This window comes from Apis florea, unplaced genomic scaffold, assembly GCF_048593485.1.
Source record: "Apis florea isolate Af1SG1 unplaced genomic scaffold, ASM4859348v1 contig_3203_pilon, whole genome shotgun sequence".
NCBI lineage: Eukaryota > Metazoa > Arthropoda > Insecta > Hymenoptera > Apidae > Apis > Apis florea.
The window spans coordinates 163,967-182,026 of NW_028256723.1; the positions used below are offsets into that span (position 1 = coordinate 163,967).

An 18,060-nucleotide genomic window follows, 5' to 3' on the forward strand; every position below is an offset into this window, starting at 1 on the left:
GAAATGATATTTTTTATATTTTAACGTTGCATGTAGGATTATGCTTTAACAGGTTTAAATGAGAAGAATGAAAGGTTATCGCGTGATTTTTAATTAGACGCGGACACGCAACCCTCAGGACCGTGACAACTAATACGAAAGCCACGTGACGTTAATTTTTCCGCTTTTTTTCCCTCTACGATGTTTATGCTTCTCATTTAATGATGGAATTTAATGAATTAATTGTGTGATCGACGAAGCATCGAATGGAACGGTTTGAGAAACAAATTTTTGATTCGGTATGGCGTGTCATTTCTCAGTGGCGATAAGGAAATCTTTGAAAATTGGGTTTCGTTTGCAGGATACACAAGATGAATGATTAAGCGTGAAGAATATAAACGGAAGTGTGAAAGGTTAATGTGATTTTCTAATTAAATGCGGACACGCGATCCCACCGCGTCATCGAATGCGGAACCCACGTGACCACAATTCCGTTATCCAAATGGTATATGATTAACGATGTTTGAGATTTAATACAGTTGGATGGATTAATCGGATTCGAAACGATGCGTTTATATCGTAGAAAATCGAAAGAAGAACGAAGTCGAGTCGAAGATAAAAGAGTAACATGCGTAAGAAGGATTAAAAGTAAATGTAGATGCGGTATTTGATTTTCGCGATCAATTCGATAACATTTTTTTTTAAAAACGATTTAAAATGGGAAAAGAAAGCAAAATAAGGCGTGGACAAGAAATAAGAATGAGAGAGGAGAAATGAGAGTTAAACGTGAACGTGGTTCGGGGAACGCAAAATGCACGAAAAGAAAAAATGAGAAATTAAGAGTCGATGTATATAAAAATCACGTAACATTTTATTAAACTCGTTTCCAGTAGGTGTAATGCATGTGTACGTGTTGTTTCTTGGCTTCATATTTTTTTTTCTCTCTTTCCTTCCTTTTCTTTCATTTTCTTCTTTTTTTTTTTTTTTTCTCCTTTAATAAAATATTTGGTACTGCTTCATAGGAATAATTCTTACATTTAGATCATAGAAATATCGATTTTGTTCTATTATTCTCTTCTTTTCTTTTTTGTTTTCTTTCTTTTTATTTTTTATTTTTTTTTTTATTTTACTTTTCTTCCTCCACTTATCGAAGTGATCGCGGATAATCGTTATAATTCGCAGATCGGATCTGATACAAAGGAAAAGCACACGATGTCATTGCCGCACTTTTCTAATCAAAAGAACAAGGATTGTTTTAACACAAGCTCTATTCGCATCGTATAAAAATAAACGATTTTGGAAGTAGGATTAACGGTCGACGGGGATGTCCGCGATGAAAATCATGAAAAAATACGACATCCGACATCTCCGGACACACGCGACATCGTTTTACAAGATTATTATTTTCGAAAATGCTTCTTTTCATTTCATTTCTTTTCTTTTCTTTTCTTTTCTTTTTTTTTTTCTTTTCTTCTTTCACAATATAATAATATATATATTATATATATGTATATATATTATATAAATATAAAAAATCATCCGACAAAAATATATTACGGGATAAAATATGCATTTCGATAAGTAGCTTGGATGTCTTATCGTGAACAATTGTAATCGTTATCCATAGTTTTTAATAATCGCAGGCATTAATTGATAATTGTATGCATATTAATAACTATATATATATAATATCGGTAATAATAATATTTATATATATATATGTATATTGATAGTGATAAACTTAATAATAATAATGATAATTATAATAATATATTAATAATATAAAATATCGTTTTATAATAATTAAAACAGGATGGTCAGGTTGTTGCGTCTAACATGTGTTTGATTTATTTATTTATTTTTTTTTCTTTTTTATATATATATATATATACTATTTGCCGTTTTCGCGATTTGATTGGAATATATAAAAGATATAAGTAATAAAAAATAATTATATATAACGAATCAACGTGAGAAATCGAGCGACAATCATTTACTACGTGACTACTTGTATATATACGTAATATATATAATCATATATATATATATATAATATATCTATATATAAATCTCTAATATCTTTTTTTCCTTCTTTCCATAATTATTTTAATCTCATCGTTACGACAAATTTTATTTTATTTTTATTCCTCGATACAACGATAACCAATCAAACACAAAGCGTTTATATACAACCAGACAAGAACACAGGAAAGAAAACATAAGTACACAATATATGAAAATCATATTATATATTAAAATATTCATAATATTAATAATAATAATAATAAAATTAATAATAATATTAATAATAATAATAATAATAATAATAATAATAGTAATATATTATCGCATGTCCGTAAAATTACATAAAAAAATATAGAAAATAATAAACTCATAGCATCTCTATTATATATATATATAATATTTCTTTTTTTCTTTTTTTTTCTTTCGTTTCATTCATACTTTCTCTTTTTCTCATTCGCACACATTCCTCCCGTGAGATTAATTTCCTTGTTCCCTTTCATCCAAAAAAAAAAGCCTTACTCTCCCCCTCTACCTCGCCATGCAACCCTTGCACACTCTCAAAAATAGCTTTCGTTTATGAATCTCTTTCTCTCCCTCTGTCCACACTCTCGGCCCTGTTCGTTCGTTATTATTAAAAGAAAAGAGAAAGGAAGAAGAAAAAAAAAAAAAAAAAGACCAGGTTTGCATCTTGCATTACTCGACAGATAATAGCGATGTGATCATTATCGACACGTATATAATAGACATAATAGAATCTGTCTCCCTGTGCTGCGGTGAGATCCGTAATATGCGCGTTACGCGTGTGCATATGTAATACATCGTGACGAGTGTCGCGTATATTCTGCGGTTTCTATTATTCGTTCTCGGTACACGAAGAAGCGGCACGAATATACGAATGAGCCGCGTTATTAATATCAATCGTCGACTGGCCAGTACAGGCCAGTTACAGTAACGAGAAGGGCAACGGACGGGGACGATCACGATCACGGCCGGGAAAAAAAAAAAAAGAAAAAAAAGCAGATGCCGTGTTAAAATTCGTGAAACGAGCGATCGTACGGAGGGAGACGCGTCGATCGAGTTCATCGTTTCGTTCATCACTGTTACGCAGTGACGGAAGCGGATCCCTCGTGTGTCGGCCACGGAGCACCAAGTCGCAAATTGATTATTGCTGGTTCGGTTAACGTCGTTACGGAATTAATTATAGCTATCGTTGGAGCAGGGCGACCGATCGCCGTGGCCCATTAACACGCGACACGCTTTCGTCGTCGTTCTTCTCGTAACCCTTCTCCTCCCTTTTCGTCCCTCACCTCTTTAGGGCCCGGGCAATTATGCATGCCCAAAAAATCGTCACGAAACCATAATGCCCAGAGTGACTCTCGTCATCACCGAAGGGTATGAGCAATTCGATCATATTTCTCTTTCTCTCTCTCTCTCTCTTTCTTCCTTCTCCCTTTTCCCCACATTGGCGTGGCTGCACGCCAAATCTGCACCGCCCTCTGGATCGCGAACAAGTCGAGAAGAGAATAAAGAGGTAGGAGGTGTACGCGTAATCGCGTGGCGAACCAGAAGAATTGCGACTTCCTCGGTCTCGAGGAGAAATTAGAATTAGTTCTCGATGAAGAAACGAAACGAAACGAAACGAAACACAAGAATCGAGGAGGAACGGAAAAGGGCGGACGATGCAATTAACGAGCAGACAGGGGAAGAAAAAGGGGGAAGGAGGGTGGAAGAGCCGGAAGTCGAGTTTGAAAAACGGAGACGCGAGCCTTTCTTCCGTTCGTTTCCCGAGAACTTTCGGTTTTCCTTTTCTTTTTTTTTTTTTCTCTTTTTCTTTTTCTTTTAGGAGAGGAATCTAACCAAAGGAAAATATGAAACCAGTTATTTTTGCGTAGCATACCAACGGTACGAGAGAACAGATGTATTCATGTATTCAGGGATTGTTCGATGCTCGATCATTGACGGTACCACCTGGCCACAACGGAGCTGAACAGAGACACCGGTGAAGAAGAGATTTCGAAAATATATATATATGTAAAAAACATCGTCACATCTGAGCCCGGTTAGCACTTTAACTCGCTTTCCAGTGCCTGAAAATACGTATTCTCTTCTCATTTCCTCGTTTCTAGATAATAATAGATACTATATCGATAGTGAATAATACCATATTAATAATGATGATAATAATAATAATAATAATAATAATGATTGATAATAATAATAATAATAATAATAATAATAATGTTGATAAATATGATGACGTTAATAAAATATCGAATATAAAATACTCTTCGCTACATATATTAAGATTCTCGTTTCTAGCAATCGCTTACTTTTTCTCTTTTTTTACTTCTTTATCTCTCTCCCTTTTCCCCGTGCTCGTCGCCTCGCAGGGGGAATCTCGAAAGAATACTAAGCACAACATTCAATATATATATATATATATAATCTATAATATATATAATATGTATATATATATCGTAATCGTAATAATGCGACAACTATGATAATGCGTTTATACGTGTTTCACATGCATCTCAGCAATACGATCGTTGGAAAATATCTTCTTTTTTTTCTTTTTCTCTCTTTTTTTTTTTTAAACGAATCTCGATGTCGACTCGATAGTGCTTACTCTCTCTCTTTCGTTTCTCTCGCTGTCCTAAACCCACCCCCATCTTCCACCCCAATCTCCCCTGTCCCCCACCTACATACCTATAATTTTTTTCACGCCATAATTACACGACAATTCACCCTTTCTTTGTTAGACTTCACTTTCGTCTTTTGTTTTTTCGCTTTGTCAGTTAAAAAAAAAAAAAAAAAAAAAAAAAAAAACAAATGTCAGGATCAAACGCATCACAACACAGGTTATTCCCTTCCCGCTTAGTCACAGTCTCGACCCTTCAATATCCATCTCTCGCAACACGTTTTCGCAACCCCTTGAATTTTTACCCCTCCCATTTCTTCCCGGGAGAAAATCCCCGAGGAAGCATACTGATTTGACGTTACACACGACACACTGGTGTTAATAATATAATATCAATATATAATAATATACATTTACATTTATATATATATATATATATTATAGAGAGAGAGTTTCTTTTTTTTTCCTTTTTTTTTTGAAATACTGATTCTCTAGTGTACGCGACAAGTTGCCAAACTCGGATCGCATCGCGTCCATTCGAGGGAAAAATATCTCCTCGAATAATCACACGCACGTATTGACGCACACGCACACCCCTATTGCCTAAAAAAAAAAAACGCGTCTCCACTCTTGTTGCGAAGAAAGGAAAGCATCGTTGCATCTAACGAAGTGGGAACAGCGCATCCTTGTCTTTTCGCGAACACTGAACCCGCGTTCATTGTCCTTAAAAGTAAATTTAAATAATTTAAAAAGAGGAAAGAATGGTTATACTTAATTGATTGGCGATGAAAAGAACGGGAAGGTAGATAAGGAGAACTAAAATTAAAACTCGAAACTCGTATAGGAACACAAATAGTGAACAAAAATAAAAGTCGAAAGGAACGAGGATCGATGTGCGCGAGAGCTCGACGATCCATCGATAAATACATTTCGAGAATTCACAAGAGAATTTTTCACCTCTCCTTTTTTTTTTTTCCTTTTTTTCTTTCTTGTGTGTGTGTTTTCTCAGTGGAAACATCATATATACTGGCTCAATCCCTCTCGATAATTTACTCGCGATTATCCTCGTTTGAATTTCCCGCGTAAACTCGAATCTGTTCAAGTACTGCTCGCGATCGATTACGATCGTTTGATCTTTCGTCTTCTCTTAATTGCAAAAAGCAAATTAATTTGCCGGGTAATTTCAATGTTCAATAATTACTATTCTATTCGTTTTTTTTTTTTCCTTCGATTTATTCGAATGTCTTCGTTCACATTCCAATTATACTTATTATTATTCAAATTTTTTTTATTTCTACAAAAATGCATATAATCCTCTATATAATTCTTTCACGATATAACATCTACTTCTTTAAACTTCGTTTTAAATCGGCGGCGATAAAATCCACGGAGATTATAAAATATCTTATTTTATTTATTTTTTTTTTTCTTTTCTTTTTTCTTTTTTCCTTTTCAACTTTTTCCCCCCCTCTCTATCTGTAATAAATACAAAAATATAACAAAAATAAATTATAATTCGTATATAAACGCACGCAAACAGATTCGATCGAAACAACGTAAGGCGAACGAACGATCGTTATTGTGAAGAAAATGGCGGCTTCTAATGACGATCATTGCGATCAATAATATATGTCCGCTGCGTGATATATGTCTCGACGGATCGACGATGATGCGCGCGTGCAACGATTGCGAACGCAGAAAACTGAGCGTGACCACAGCTACGCTTTCGTTCGTCCTTTACGACAATTAAGTAGACGGGTAAGTAGTTCGAGTAAGTAATTGTGCGGTGGCACGTTCGGGAGCCCGTGTGGATTCGATCCGATCGACACAACTGTCGCGCGACTAATAAACCGTAGAATAGAATAATACATTACAATGAGCTGCGCGCCGCCGTGCCCTCGAACGTGCGCCTTTATTATTTCGTCTTTCTCCTCGCGACAATACAAAAACGCGCGCATATATATATATATAATAATATTTATAATATATAATAATATATATATAATATATATATAATATATTAGATATATTCGAAAAATCTCACTCATATCCAATCACTATCCATCGTCGATCGACAGCTTGCACAGCTTGCAAAATGGTGCTCGAAAAATGTGAAGGATAAATTAAGACGAGATTATAAAATTTTATAATATTGGGGGAAGGAAATATCGTAAAGAATAAAATTTGAATATCGTATTGTAAAAACTTAAGTGTTCGTTACTCTCGGGTATTATTATTATTAGGAGTAGATTGATTAGAGTTAATCTACGAGGATAAAACAATTTAAATAGAAGAAAGAAAAAAAAAAAAAAAAAAAAAACATCGCACGAAGCTTCATATTGATCCAGCGAACTGCTATGCGCAAGCACAAAAATAGACGCGAAATATATGCATATATATTATATATAGACCAATAATAATAATAATAATAATAATAATAATTTCAATAATGATAATATAATTAATAATCGAATATAGCTATTTAATAGAATATAGAATTATATAGTAAATAGTGACAAATTAAGCAACAACGATCATCTATTATTCTCTCTCTTTCTCTCTCTCTCTCTCTCTCTCTCTCTCTTTCTTTCTCTCTCTTTCTCTCTGATTCTATAATATATATTTATATATATATATATGTATATATACGTTTCGATATACCTGTAAATATTAATTTAATCATCTGCATTAACCTATTTTTCACTGATTTTTTTTCTTTTCTCTTAATCTTCGCTCACTAGATTCCGTTATTACTCTGTCATCTACTAACTTCTACTTAATCTCTCTTACGTTTAGTTATTATTCTTTGAGATATGTATCGTCGTGTGGGTGTACGTGTCCTCTCTCGCAATTGCTCGATACTCGCGCATACCCCCCCCTCGTCTCACTCTCTCGCGTCAATCTAAAAACCTTCTCTCCCCTTCAACCCCTTCTCAAGTGCGTTGCCTTCGCGTCAAACCTATTTCCCCGCACCCCCTCCTACTTCTCCCTCGATTATCGTTACCCTCCTCCCTCCTCGACAAAAAAACTCGATCGCTCCTCAAAAATCCTCCCTAGTTTTCGTTTCTCATTTTCACCATCGTCAGATCGTCCATGCTGCTACTACTACTACTACTACTACTACTACTACTATTACTACTACTACTATTACTACTACTTGGGTATTATCGCGTCACCGATTCCGTTCCGTTTTTCCTCGTCGTCTCGTTCCTCGAAAATCGAAATTCCCGCGTTTGCCCCGTCGATGGCGACCCACCAACCATATATACTTATCTGTGTGTGTGTGTTCGTGTTCGATGTATATCTGTGTTTGTGTACACGTACGATGCAAGCACTCGTCCGTATACCGATTATTTTTACGACGTGACGTGTGTGTGCGTGTGTGTGTGTGTGTGTGTGTGTATGTGTATGTGTGTGCGCGCGCGCGATCGCGGACCCGCCTTAAGAACAAACTTTGCGTCTTGTATTCTCTCGTCTTTGTTTCTTTTTTTTCATTTTTTTTTTTTACGAAAATGGCAGTTATCGGTCACAGCCAATGGCTATATCAATAATCATTATACGTTACGCTTTAATACGATTATTACGATATTAGTTAACCTTAGACGACGTTTTATTACTCGTTACGTTAAAACGCGGTAAATCCCTCCTACGCAAAGAGCGCGCTACGAAGTATGCACAGCATGCTCTCTCTTTCTTTCTCTCCCACTCTTTCTCTCTCTCTCTCTCTCTCTCTCTCTCTCTTTCTCTCTGTCTTTTTTGCCGCGGCGAAGTCGCCACGAGGGTAACGCGTTGTTGTTCGTTGCTTTCGAGGATGAAAAATTTCCGTCCATTGATTCATGAAATAGAAATTAAAAAAAAAAAAAAAAAAAAAAAAGAATAAAGATGAAGATCTTTTAATCTTGAATTGAAATGATCGATTGGTCTCGAATTGAAAAGAAACCCCCTCAATCGAGGACGGATCCACCGACGTTTCTCCGTGTTTCCCCTTTGCCAAGTTTTGGCTCTAGTCTTGCCGACGAAATGTGTCAGACTGTTCGCGTTTTATCGATCTGATAATGCCCTCCCTTCCATGGAAGGAGGTAAGGCTCCAGGATGGTCGTAAAATATCGTCCGTGAACGCTTGCGAGGAAATTACGAGGCTGCAGCATAAGACACGAGGATGCAGCGATAAACGAATCGAACGTTGGATTGGCTATCGTCTGAATTTTGCACAATGCGATTCTGACGACACCATCGTGACACGCGCGGTGAAGAAGAAACGTGTGCGAAAAAAGTGGAGAAAAAAATCGTGTCAAGGGATTTTTCGAAACGATTAATAAAAACAATAATTAACTACTTTTTTTTTCTTTTTTTTTCTCTTTTTTTTTTTTTTTTTGCTCGATAAAAAATAAACTTCGATACGTCCATATAAAACAACGAAAAATAGATTAAATAACAATATAATATAATACGTTATTACTTACGATATTTATAAAAATATATATGTATATGTATATATATATATATTTGTATATCATTTACATAATTTATTATAAATGACTCTTTCGAAAGCGCATAAACAACATAAAAAAGGGACAGAGTAATATTCGAATATCGAAAGACGAATAGGGGAAATAATCACGTCTCAAGCATAATCACGCTCTCTTCTGTCTGACACATCGTTGACCAGTATCACTGAGAACGATCCAATATTAAATGGACAAGGAAGTTAAAGATCGAGTAACGCCGGTGATTCGCGTCTCGCGAAAGAGGACGTACCGAGAGAAGGCAATGTACACCGATCATTTCATTCGTTTTATTTGCAAATTCCATTTCACTGATCAATGCGGAAATCGGGCAGTCTTCTCGGTAAATGCGTCACGGGAAACGATCGATTCGCGCGTGCGGCGAATAAATCGTACGACGAGTGATGAGAAAATGCACGGATAAAAATAAATCTTTTTTGGTGAACTACCATTACGATACCATAACAACAATGTAACGACTAATAGAAATCGAGATTAATCGATAAAAAAGCATAACGAACGATTTTTGATTCACGTATGGCACTGCAAATCTCACCAGTCTTCCGCTCTATTCGTTTATTGTCGATGGTACAGAGCGAAGAATCAATCGACTCCTCGAGAGCAATAACGACAATCGTCACCCCAACACGCGGTTCGACGCAACGGAAGAACGAATCTAATCGTCATAATCGCCAATTTTTTGTCCCAACTTTGAACCGAATCGAAGAACATTATCGATTCGCGTTTAAGATAACGATGAACGCGATTCCGTTGAAACGATCGAAAGCTGGAACAGTGACGATCACGACGACGTTATCGGTGGGTATAAATAGGGAGTTGAAACGGACACACGAACGTGCACGCATGCGCAGAAACGTGCGCGACGAATATGCGCACGGTAGACGATCGTGCGATGACCTGACGACGAAGATGACGATCGTGAGGAACGATGACGCCGACTTTGCCGCGATATGTCGGAACCTCGGCCAAAGTGAAGGCTGCCTGACGCGTCGGTAAAGTGTTATCTTAAGCAGTAGTCGTCCCAAAGTCTAGCGGAGGTTCCCGACAAACTGTGTGTGTGTGTGTGTTTCGTTTCTTCGCGGTGTGACAGCCTCGCCGCGGAACCCGGTACATCGACAGCCATCGTCTTCCGATATTGCGTGTCGTGGGAGGGGAAGACTGCGTGACTAAACGCGCGATCAAAAAGGCTAAACCTTTGCCAGTTATGTATTTCGAATCGCGATTTTCCCACCACGTAGATCGTCCATGGTAAATCCGGAAGACAACCTCGATGAGGACCGGAGTTCTGCTACGCATCAACGGCATTATCGGACGTCGAACGTGTTCCGAAGGGAGCTACGACTGCAGAGATAATCATCGATAAATGTAAATTGCTTCGTTCTGACAAATACGCTGAGATTGTTTCGCGAGCACAACGAGATGCGCTCCGAGTTCTGGCAACCATCTCTTTTATTCTCTTCCTCTTTTAACCTCTTCTCCCTTTCACTTCTACTGTAGAGTAAGAAGATTTCTCTTCCTTCAACTTTCCTTTATCCTTCGTTATTTCTCCCTTTCCCTTCCACGATAGAGTAAAGATCGCACACTACTATCGTTTTCTCGCCCGTCTGTCTCTCGTCCGCGTGATCGTCGAGAATCCGTTCACTTACGTCTGTGAACCCCGTGTCTTGTTCACTAACGGGCGACACGAATTGCGGCGCGACATTCGAAGTTCCCGCCAAAGAAGAAGAAGCAAGAAAAAACGCAAGAAGAGCGAAAACTCGCGCCCGTCATTCTTTCGAATTACTTTTTCTTTTTTTTTTTCCTTTTTTTCTTTTTTTTTTTTTTTTTCTTTTTTACTTTCTATCTCTTCCTGTACTTTCACCTTCCAATTCACCCACTCTCACCCCTATCCCCTGATCTCGAGCTGCGAGAATCAGATCAGACTTTATGCAGCAATGTTAATGACAGATTATTACCTGGCATGATCTACATATGCATGTACAAGCACGCCGACCGTCTTTTTCTTTTTTTTATCTTTATATTATACTCTGCGCGGCGGCGTCCTCGTATATCGGAACGTAGATGCTAAAGAGAATACCTATAAATATAGTTATATGTATATATATATAGAATATAATATAATAATATATAATATAATATAATAATAATATATATAATATAATATAATAATATAATATATGTTTATATCATCACCATACCTTTTACGCAACTTTTCTTTCATTCATTCTCTAACAATCACTCTCTCTCAATCTTTCTAATTTATACTTAACATAGAAAAAATATAGAATTTACTTTGCCTCGAAAAAAACTTAAATATAATATAAACCTCTCTCTCTCTCTCTCTCTCCCCCCCCCTTTCTTCTCTCTCTTTCTCTTTTCTCTCTCTCTCCCTCTCTCTCGAACGTCGATTATGATATATATATATATATGTATACATATATAATGCGTACATATATGTATATATATATAAATATACGACTTTTTTTTTTTTAATTTTTCGTGTGTAACTGTATGTGCGTGTGCGCGCGTAAGTCTGTGTGTATGTCAGTATGTATGTATGTTACGTGTCGTGCATATTAGATTGCGTTCGCATGTGTCTGTCGTTTGGACGTGTGTATGTACATGTGTGGACATGTGTGTAAGCGTATGTTTCAGAAGAATATCTTGCATCTAAGAGTGAATTTGTGATTTGTGTTTGACAGGATGAGTGATGTCTTGTGGAGCAACAAATAATATCATACATATATACTGGCGCTAAGATTTATCGCGTCTCTATACGAAAGCCGGGGTACAGATGTAGGGGTACTGCGTGATGAAACTGTGTGAAAAATTTTGTATGCGTGTGTGTGCCTATATACTTATATCCATTTCGATAAATCGATAGCTCACGAAGAGAATGCACTTTTGACAAGAAGGAAGAATTTTTCTCGCTTTTCTTTTCTTCTCGTATAAAGAGTACGACAAACGGATAATAATGATTTGGTGGGATGTTCGAAACGAAACAACACACGTCTAACAAAGACACTTGCTGAACGATCTAATATATATATATATATATATATATATATGTGTGTGTGTGTGTGTGTGTGTGTGTGTGTGTGTGTGTGTGTGTGTGTGTGTGTGTATAAAAAAAGAGAAATACAAAATAAAAAATAATATTAAAAAAATAAAAAACGAAGGGGATGAGTCTGGCTGAGAAACTACCAAGACACCCGCTATACAGAGCTGCGGCTCGAACGATCCGAAAAAATATCTTCTTTATATCCAATCATCCGTTACATCCAACATTGGATGACGCGTATTTTATATGTATATATATATATGTGTATATATATAATATATACTTTATATGTAATATGTATTAATAATATACCTCGATTTGTTCGGAGCTGCGACTTGAGCATATCTTCGTTTAAAAATGGCAACGATTGACAAGAAGTTTTCGACGATATAAAAGAAACAAACGAGAAAGAAACGAAGGGAAAATAAACAGCTTCGCACAAAAGTAGTGAGAGTAGTTAGTAACAGAGTACTAAATAACGAAGAAGGATCACGTGACGAGTGAAAAAAAGCGGAGGAAGGAAGAAGATAGGTTCAAATCGAATTTGAAATCAGCATAAATATAAAACAGAAGATATATATATATATATATAAGAAGCAATAGAAAGAAGGTCCATGTGGATCATCGAATATGGATGATCCTTTGGCTCCTCCCTTAACTCTCTACTCTAGTTTCGTTCCTCGGCTTTTTCCTCTCCTTGATGTCCAAAAAAAAAAAAGTGGGCCAAAGTTCGTCTTGCTCTTGAGCGATAAGGATCGTTTGTCCAGCTTTTTTCCCTTCCGAATTACGCGATTACACGAACGAACAATGTTTCTCGATGAAAGAAGGAAAAAGAAAAAAGAAAAAAAAAAGGAAGAAAGTGAATTGGAACATAAAGACACGTACCGGTCACCCTCTCGTTCCTAGTGAAGGGCGAGCATCGCAATTTCTTATCCCCCTATACGCTGATGGCGCGGCTTATGACCTTTATCGTTCTATCGAAATCGCAAGACATATCAAGGACATACGCGAAGATAGAACGAGAAAAGAGATAACTATAAATGGAGAAAAAAAATATACGCACTCGTACTTCTTTCTTAACGAGAGGGCAGAGGTGACGCGTACTAATGTCGTTAATAATATATATATATATATATCTATATGCAATATAATAATGCAATATAATATAATAATATAATTACGACTGTCGAGAAAGAAAAGGTAAATGTACACGGGTCGTCGATCCCTACGGTGAAAGATACATCGGTTTAGTATTTCCTTTTGAAAGAGCGAGTTATTACTCGGATTATTATTTAGGGCTCGAAGAATACATTTAGAGGGGAGGAATAAAGTCGACCGCACCCCGTGGGGATCGACCGACGGCGTTTCTCTTTTTTCTTCTTCTTTTTCTTCTTCTTCTCCTTTCTTTCTTCCTTATTCTCGTTTTTTTTTAGCGATCAGGGAGAAGCCGGTTCACGCGTACCCGCGATGCGCCCCGTATAACCTTAAAACATTTTTTTTTTTTCCTTTTTGTTTCCCTTAAGCGCCATCTTTCTATTTTTTTTCTTCATTTTTCCGTTTCTTTTTTTTTCCCCCTCTCTCTTTTCGCCGGTTTTATTATTCCCCTTATAGAACTCTTAATAATAATTTCCCTTTGTAACCGGCGTGTGCAACTGTCCCTGACCACCCGTCGTCCCGTCGACGTGAAACGCGCGAAAAATACAAAATCTAAATCTCCTCGATAAAATATCATCCATCTTACTGTCGTCAGACTTTTTTTTCCTGACACCATATATATATATAATATATATAATATATTTATTTATGTTTATATATATATAATATATATTATTATTATATTATTATTATTATTATTAATATTATTATTATTATTAATATTATTATTATTATTATTATTATTATTATTTCAATTGCTATGTCGCTTATATAAAGATAAGATAATACTCTAGTAGCGAGGGAGGCTGGGTGGAACGGGCACGCCGTTTTAATAATACTATCATCTATAAGTAATTTCGCGGCAAATCGAGGGACACGTGACCACTCACCCTGTTTCTTTTTTTTTTTTTCCTTTCTCCTTTTTAATCTCTTTTCTTTTCGTGCGATGTGTGCCTGTATATATATATATATGAGATCGGATGTTTGTAATATGTGTGGTACGTGTGTATTTATGTATAGGTATGGGTGATAGTGTATCGGGTACAAGTTACGTCAAGTATTTGGGCAATTTGTTCGGTAATCGTTCGCTGCGATTATGTAAACGATAAGCTCGCAGGTCCCGGAAGTCCAAGTTGCGTCGATGCATCTGCCGATAGTGTCGCAATATAGTGAAGAATGAAGAATGAAAATTTTTTTCACTTGTCATGAGATGAAAAGAGTGATCAGAGAAGAATAAATATTTCAAGGATATCCCGGATTATATTATTCGCTAGTCGAAATACGCAGCAATTGGGATTAATTATTATTTGGGATTAATATATAAATAAAAATAATAATGAAAAAAATTTCAAAAACTTAACTATCGGAGGATGTACGACGATGTACGACCTTCCTTCGTCATCTATTCTCTTTTTATACTCCGATTTATATCCGTTTGATTAACACATCAAACACATTTCCCCTACGATCACGTGATCTAACCCTACGTTTATTTTAGCTTAGAGAGAGTTTATAAAAGATACGAAAACACTTTAAACGTTTTCTGAGATTCACATTTTGTTACAAGGAAGAAGAATAATTACGGTCTCTTAATATAACGTCATGCATCGCGTTTTCAAGTCTTTTCGTTTTTTTTTTCTAAGACGACACGATCAGCTGTTCGTGCGCCGCCATCTTTGAATTATTGGCCACGCGATCGTAGGAGACACGAAGAGCGTAACGATCGAGAGAGCGAATGATCTCTGCTACAACTGCGCTTTTAACCTTTCAAAAGCATGTCTTTACTCGTGAAAATCGAAGCTCGTAATTCCCATATATATATATATAAATACGTTCAGAACGATAAATAGGACGTTTACCACGAATGGTACGTTTTTTAAATAAAAATATAGAGTTCGTAAAAATTTTTATATATCAGTGTTTGCAAGCACCTTTGACATAGCGTTTTACAATATTTCGCGGATAATGACGCGAATAGAAATTACAGCTTCGATATTTCACGCGCGATACGGTGGAAGAAGGATAACATACAAAAATATTTAAAAACTATCCGAATTTCGTTCCCGTACACACACATATATATATATATATGTATATAAGAACACCGATCCTCAATCGTGGATTGTCAATTATATAAAAATAATAACGTCTATGCTAATTAAAAAATGTTACATCGATAAAAACTCGATCGATTCGATTAAATTCGTCCATTCCATTATCTAGACTGCCTTCGATACAAAAAGAATTTGTAGAAAAATACGAATATACCATATGATGATGATGATGATGATGATGATGATGACAATGACGATGACGATGAATACAATCAGCGAATGGAATGTTATTGCAATCGAAACGCACTACCTTCGCGTCTAATTCGCGTTTGATTCCGAGCTAAATTAAGTAGCACCTCGATGGTCATCAACTGCTGATCCTCGGCTACTGATGAAGGTATCAGAATCAGTGCGTGTCAAACATTTCCCGATATTTTCGAAGGCAACCCTATAAAATACGGCAAAGCCAAACGAATCCTTCTTCCACGTTACAGGGATCGCCGCTATTCACGATTCTCGACGCTAAGATAAAAAGATCGCGCCCGTCTCTCATTGCTCTCCGTTACGCGTCAGTCAAGCTCGATCCACTTTGTAAATCTCTTCTTCCTATTATTAATTCTTTACGTACACACGTACAAACCTGCGAGCCGGACTATAAGCTACGTACGTTATATTATATCGAGGGTAAAAGTATATGAAAAACGATGACAATGAATGAGCGAGTATGTTATTTTATATCCCTTTCTCTCCCTCTCGTTCTCACTTTCTTTCGCGCTCTCTTTCTCTCCCTCTCCCTTTCTCTCTCGCAAACATACATTACCTTTTTTCCCTCTCTCCCTCCCTCCCTCTCTCTCTCTCTCTCTCGCTCTCGCTCTCTCTTCCCCTTTCTCTCCCACTCTCTCGTTCTATATATTCTCGTAGAACTTAAAAGCTGACTTCGTTGTATTCGGTCGGCGGGAACGACGCGACAAATAGCATTTATATCGGGGCATTCCCGGCGCGTAGAAGAGGTTATTGGCAGCAGTGGAATTGAGACATTGTGCGCGTCCGGTCCCCCGACGTCGCAACGGGATTCCGCGCACCGTTTCGTGCGTGGGGGACACGAGCATATTTTTTTTTCCTTTTTTTTTTTTCTTTTCTTTTTTTCCTTTTCTCTCTTATATACGGAAAATTCGGGATGGGCGTTTCTCCGGCGCCGTCGTTCCTGGATGAGCCGCCAAAAGTCGAAGAGCAGACACGAATATATCATGATTGATCGATGGTGAGAATCGGTATAATAGAGCCGCTGTACCAGGTGCCGCGACGCAGTTTGGAGCCTGGGGGAGGGGGGATCTGTCCCTTCGGCTCCTGTTCCGGTGCTTAAGAGAAGATACGAAGCGCCTGTAACACGGGCCTGGAGCAGACGGGGCAGCTTGGGTTGGGACGCTCGCAGACCTGGTTGCCGCAGTCCAGGCAGAAGTGATTGTGTCCGCATGGCACGAGGGCGGCGGTGACCTCCTTGTCGCCGCACACCACGCACTCCCGCCGTCCACCGCCCAGCAGCGAGTCCGTGGGTGACGTGGGGCTCGCTGACGCCGGCGGGGACGGCCTGGAGGGTAGCGCGACGCCTGGGAACGACCAGATCGAGGAGGCGGACGCCGTTTGGGACTCGAAGGAGGGCGACTCCCCTAGGCCCTCGTCCCTTTCCATCCCAGCGCCCCAAATCGCGACGAGATCGTTCAGCCCGGGCGCGCCGGAACTACTTGACGAGCTACTGCAACTGCCGCTGCTTGAGAACGCTCCGCTTGATCCGTTCGAGCCGTTCGAGCCTGGTGGATCGAGGCAACCGAGGATCGAGCCCAGGCCACCGCGACAGAGGACGCTTAGCAGTTCCGAATCGTCGAGGGTGGTTCCTGTGCCGGTTCTAAGTGCTATGTGTGCCTCGATCTCGCGCCTCGCTGCCTCCACGCTTTCGGGTAGCCCCGTCACCTCGAACACCGGCTCCTTGTCGCGGCTCGGCGTCACTATGTAGGTGTGGGTCTGGTGCTGGATTCTCTTGATGGTAGCGCCCTTCGGTCCTACCACAAGCCCGACTACTCTGTACGGGACTCGTACCTGAATCGTCACGTGGCCTGGAACCGAAGCCGGTGGGCCAGGGGGCGCGCCCAACAGGGCGCCCAACGAGCTCTTGCGGGAGGCGCGGATCTGCGAGAAGTGCTCCGCGGCCGAAAGTATCTCGCGCTTTGCGCGGGCCACGTCCTCCTTGCGCCCGGTCACCACGAACACCGGCTCCTCGCCGCGCACCGGGGTCTTGATGTAAGTGTTGGTCTTCGCCCGGAGTGCTTTGATTTTACAACCTGCAATCAAACGGGGAACGATCGTTTAGATGCAATGTTCCGTGGGATAGAAACGAGCTCGAACCCCAAGATAGGATGGTTCAACGATAGGAATGCGCATTAAACATATATTTAAAAATATATTTTATATATGTATGTATGTATGTATGTATGTATGTATAATCAGTTGGGTTGCTTTTTTTTTCCAAAGTTCGATACCGGGCGTAATCGTGTTACACTTTTCCTCAAAGATGAAGGGGATCAAAATTTATGATTTAATGCATACCGTACGTTGCGGTATAAA

General features: G+C 38.4%; 2 protein-coding genes across 4 annotated transcripts in view; one reads left to right on the forward strand and one right to left on the reverse strand.

Annotated features, from left to right (window-relative positions):
• LOC100869909 (neurotrimin) overlaps nt 1–18,060 on the forward strand; it is a 153,745-nt gene that overhangs the window by 120,700 nt on the left and 14,985 nt on the right. The window lies entirely within an intron of this gene.
• LOC100869708 (RNA-binding protein MEX3B) overlaps nt 833–18,060 on the reverse strand; it is a 65,917-nt gene continuing 48,689 nt past the window's right edge. The window contains exon 2 of the mRNA XM_003693876.4: nt 833–17,777. Within this exon, the coding sequence (XP_003693924.1) occupies nt 16,801–17,777 (977 nt within the window). The 3' untranslated portion in view covers nt 833–16,800. The remainder of the gene's footprint in view (nt 17,778–18,060) is intronic.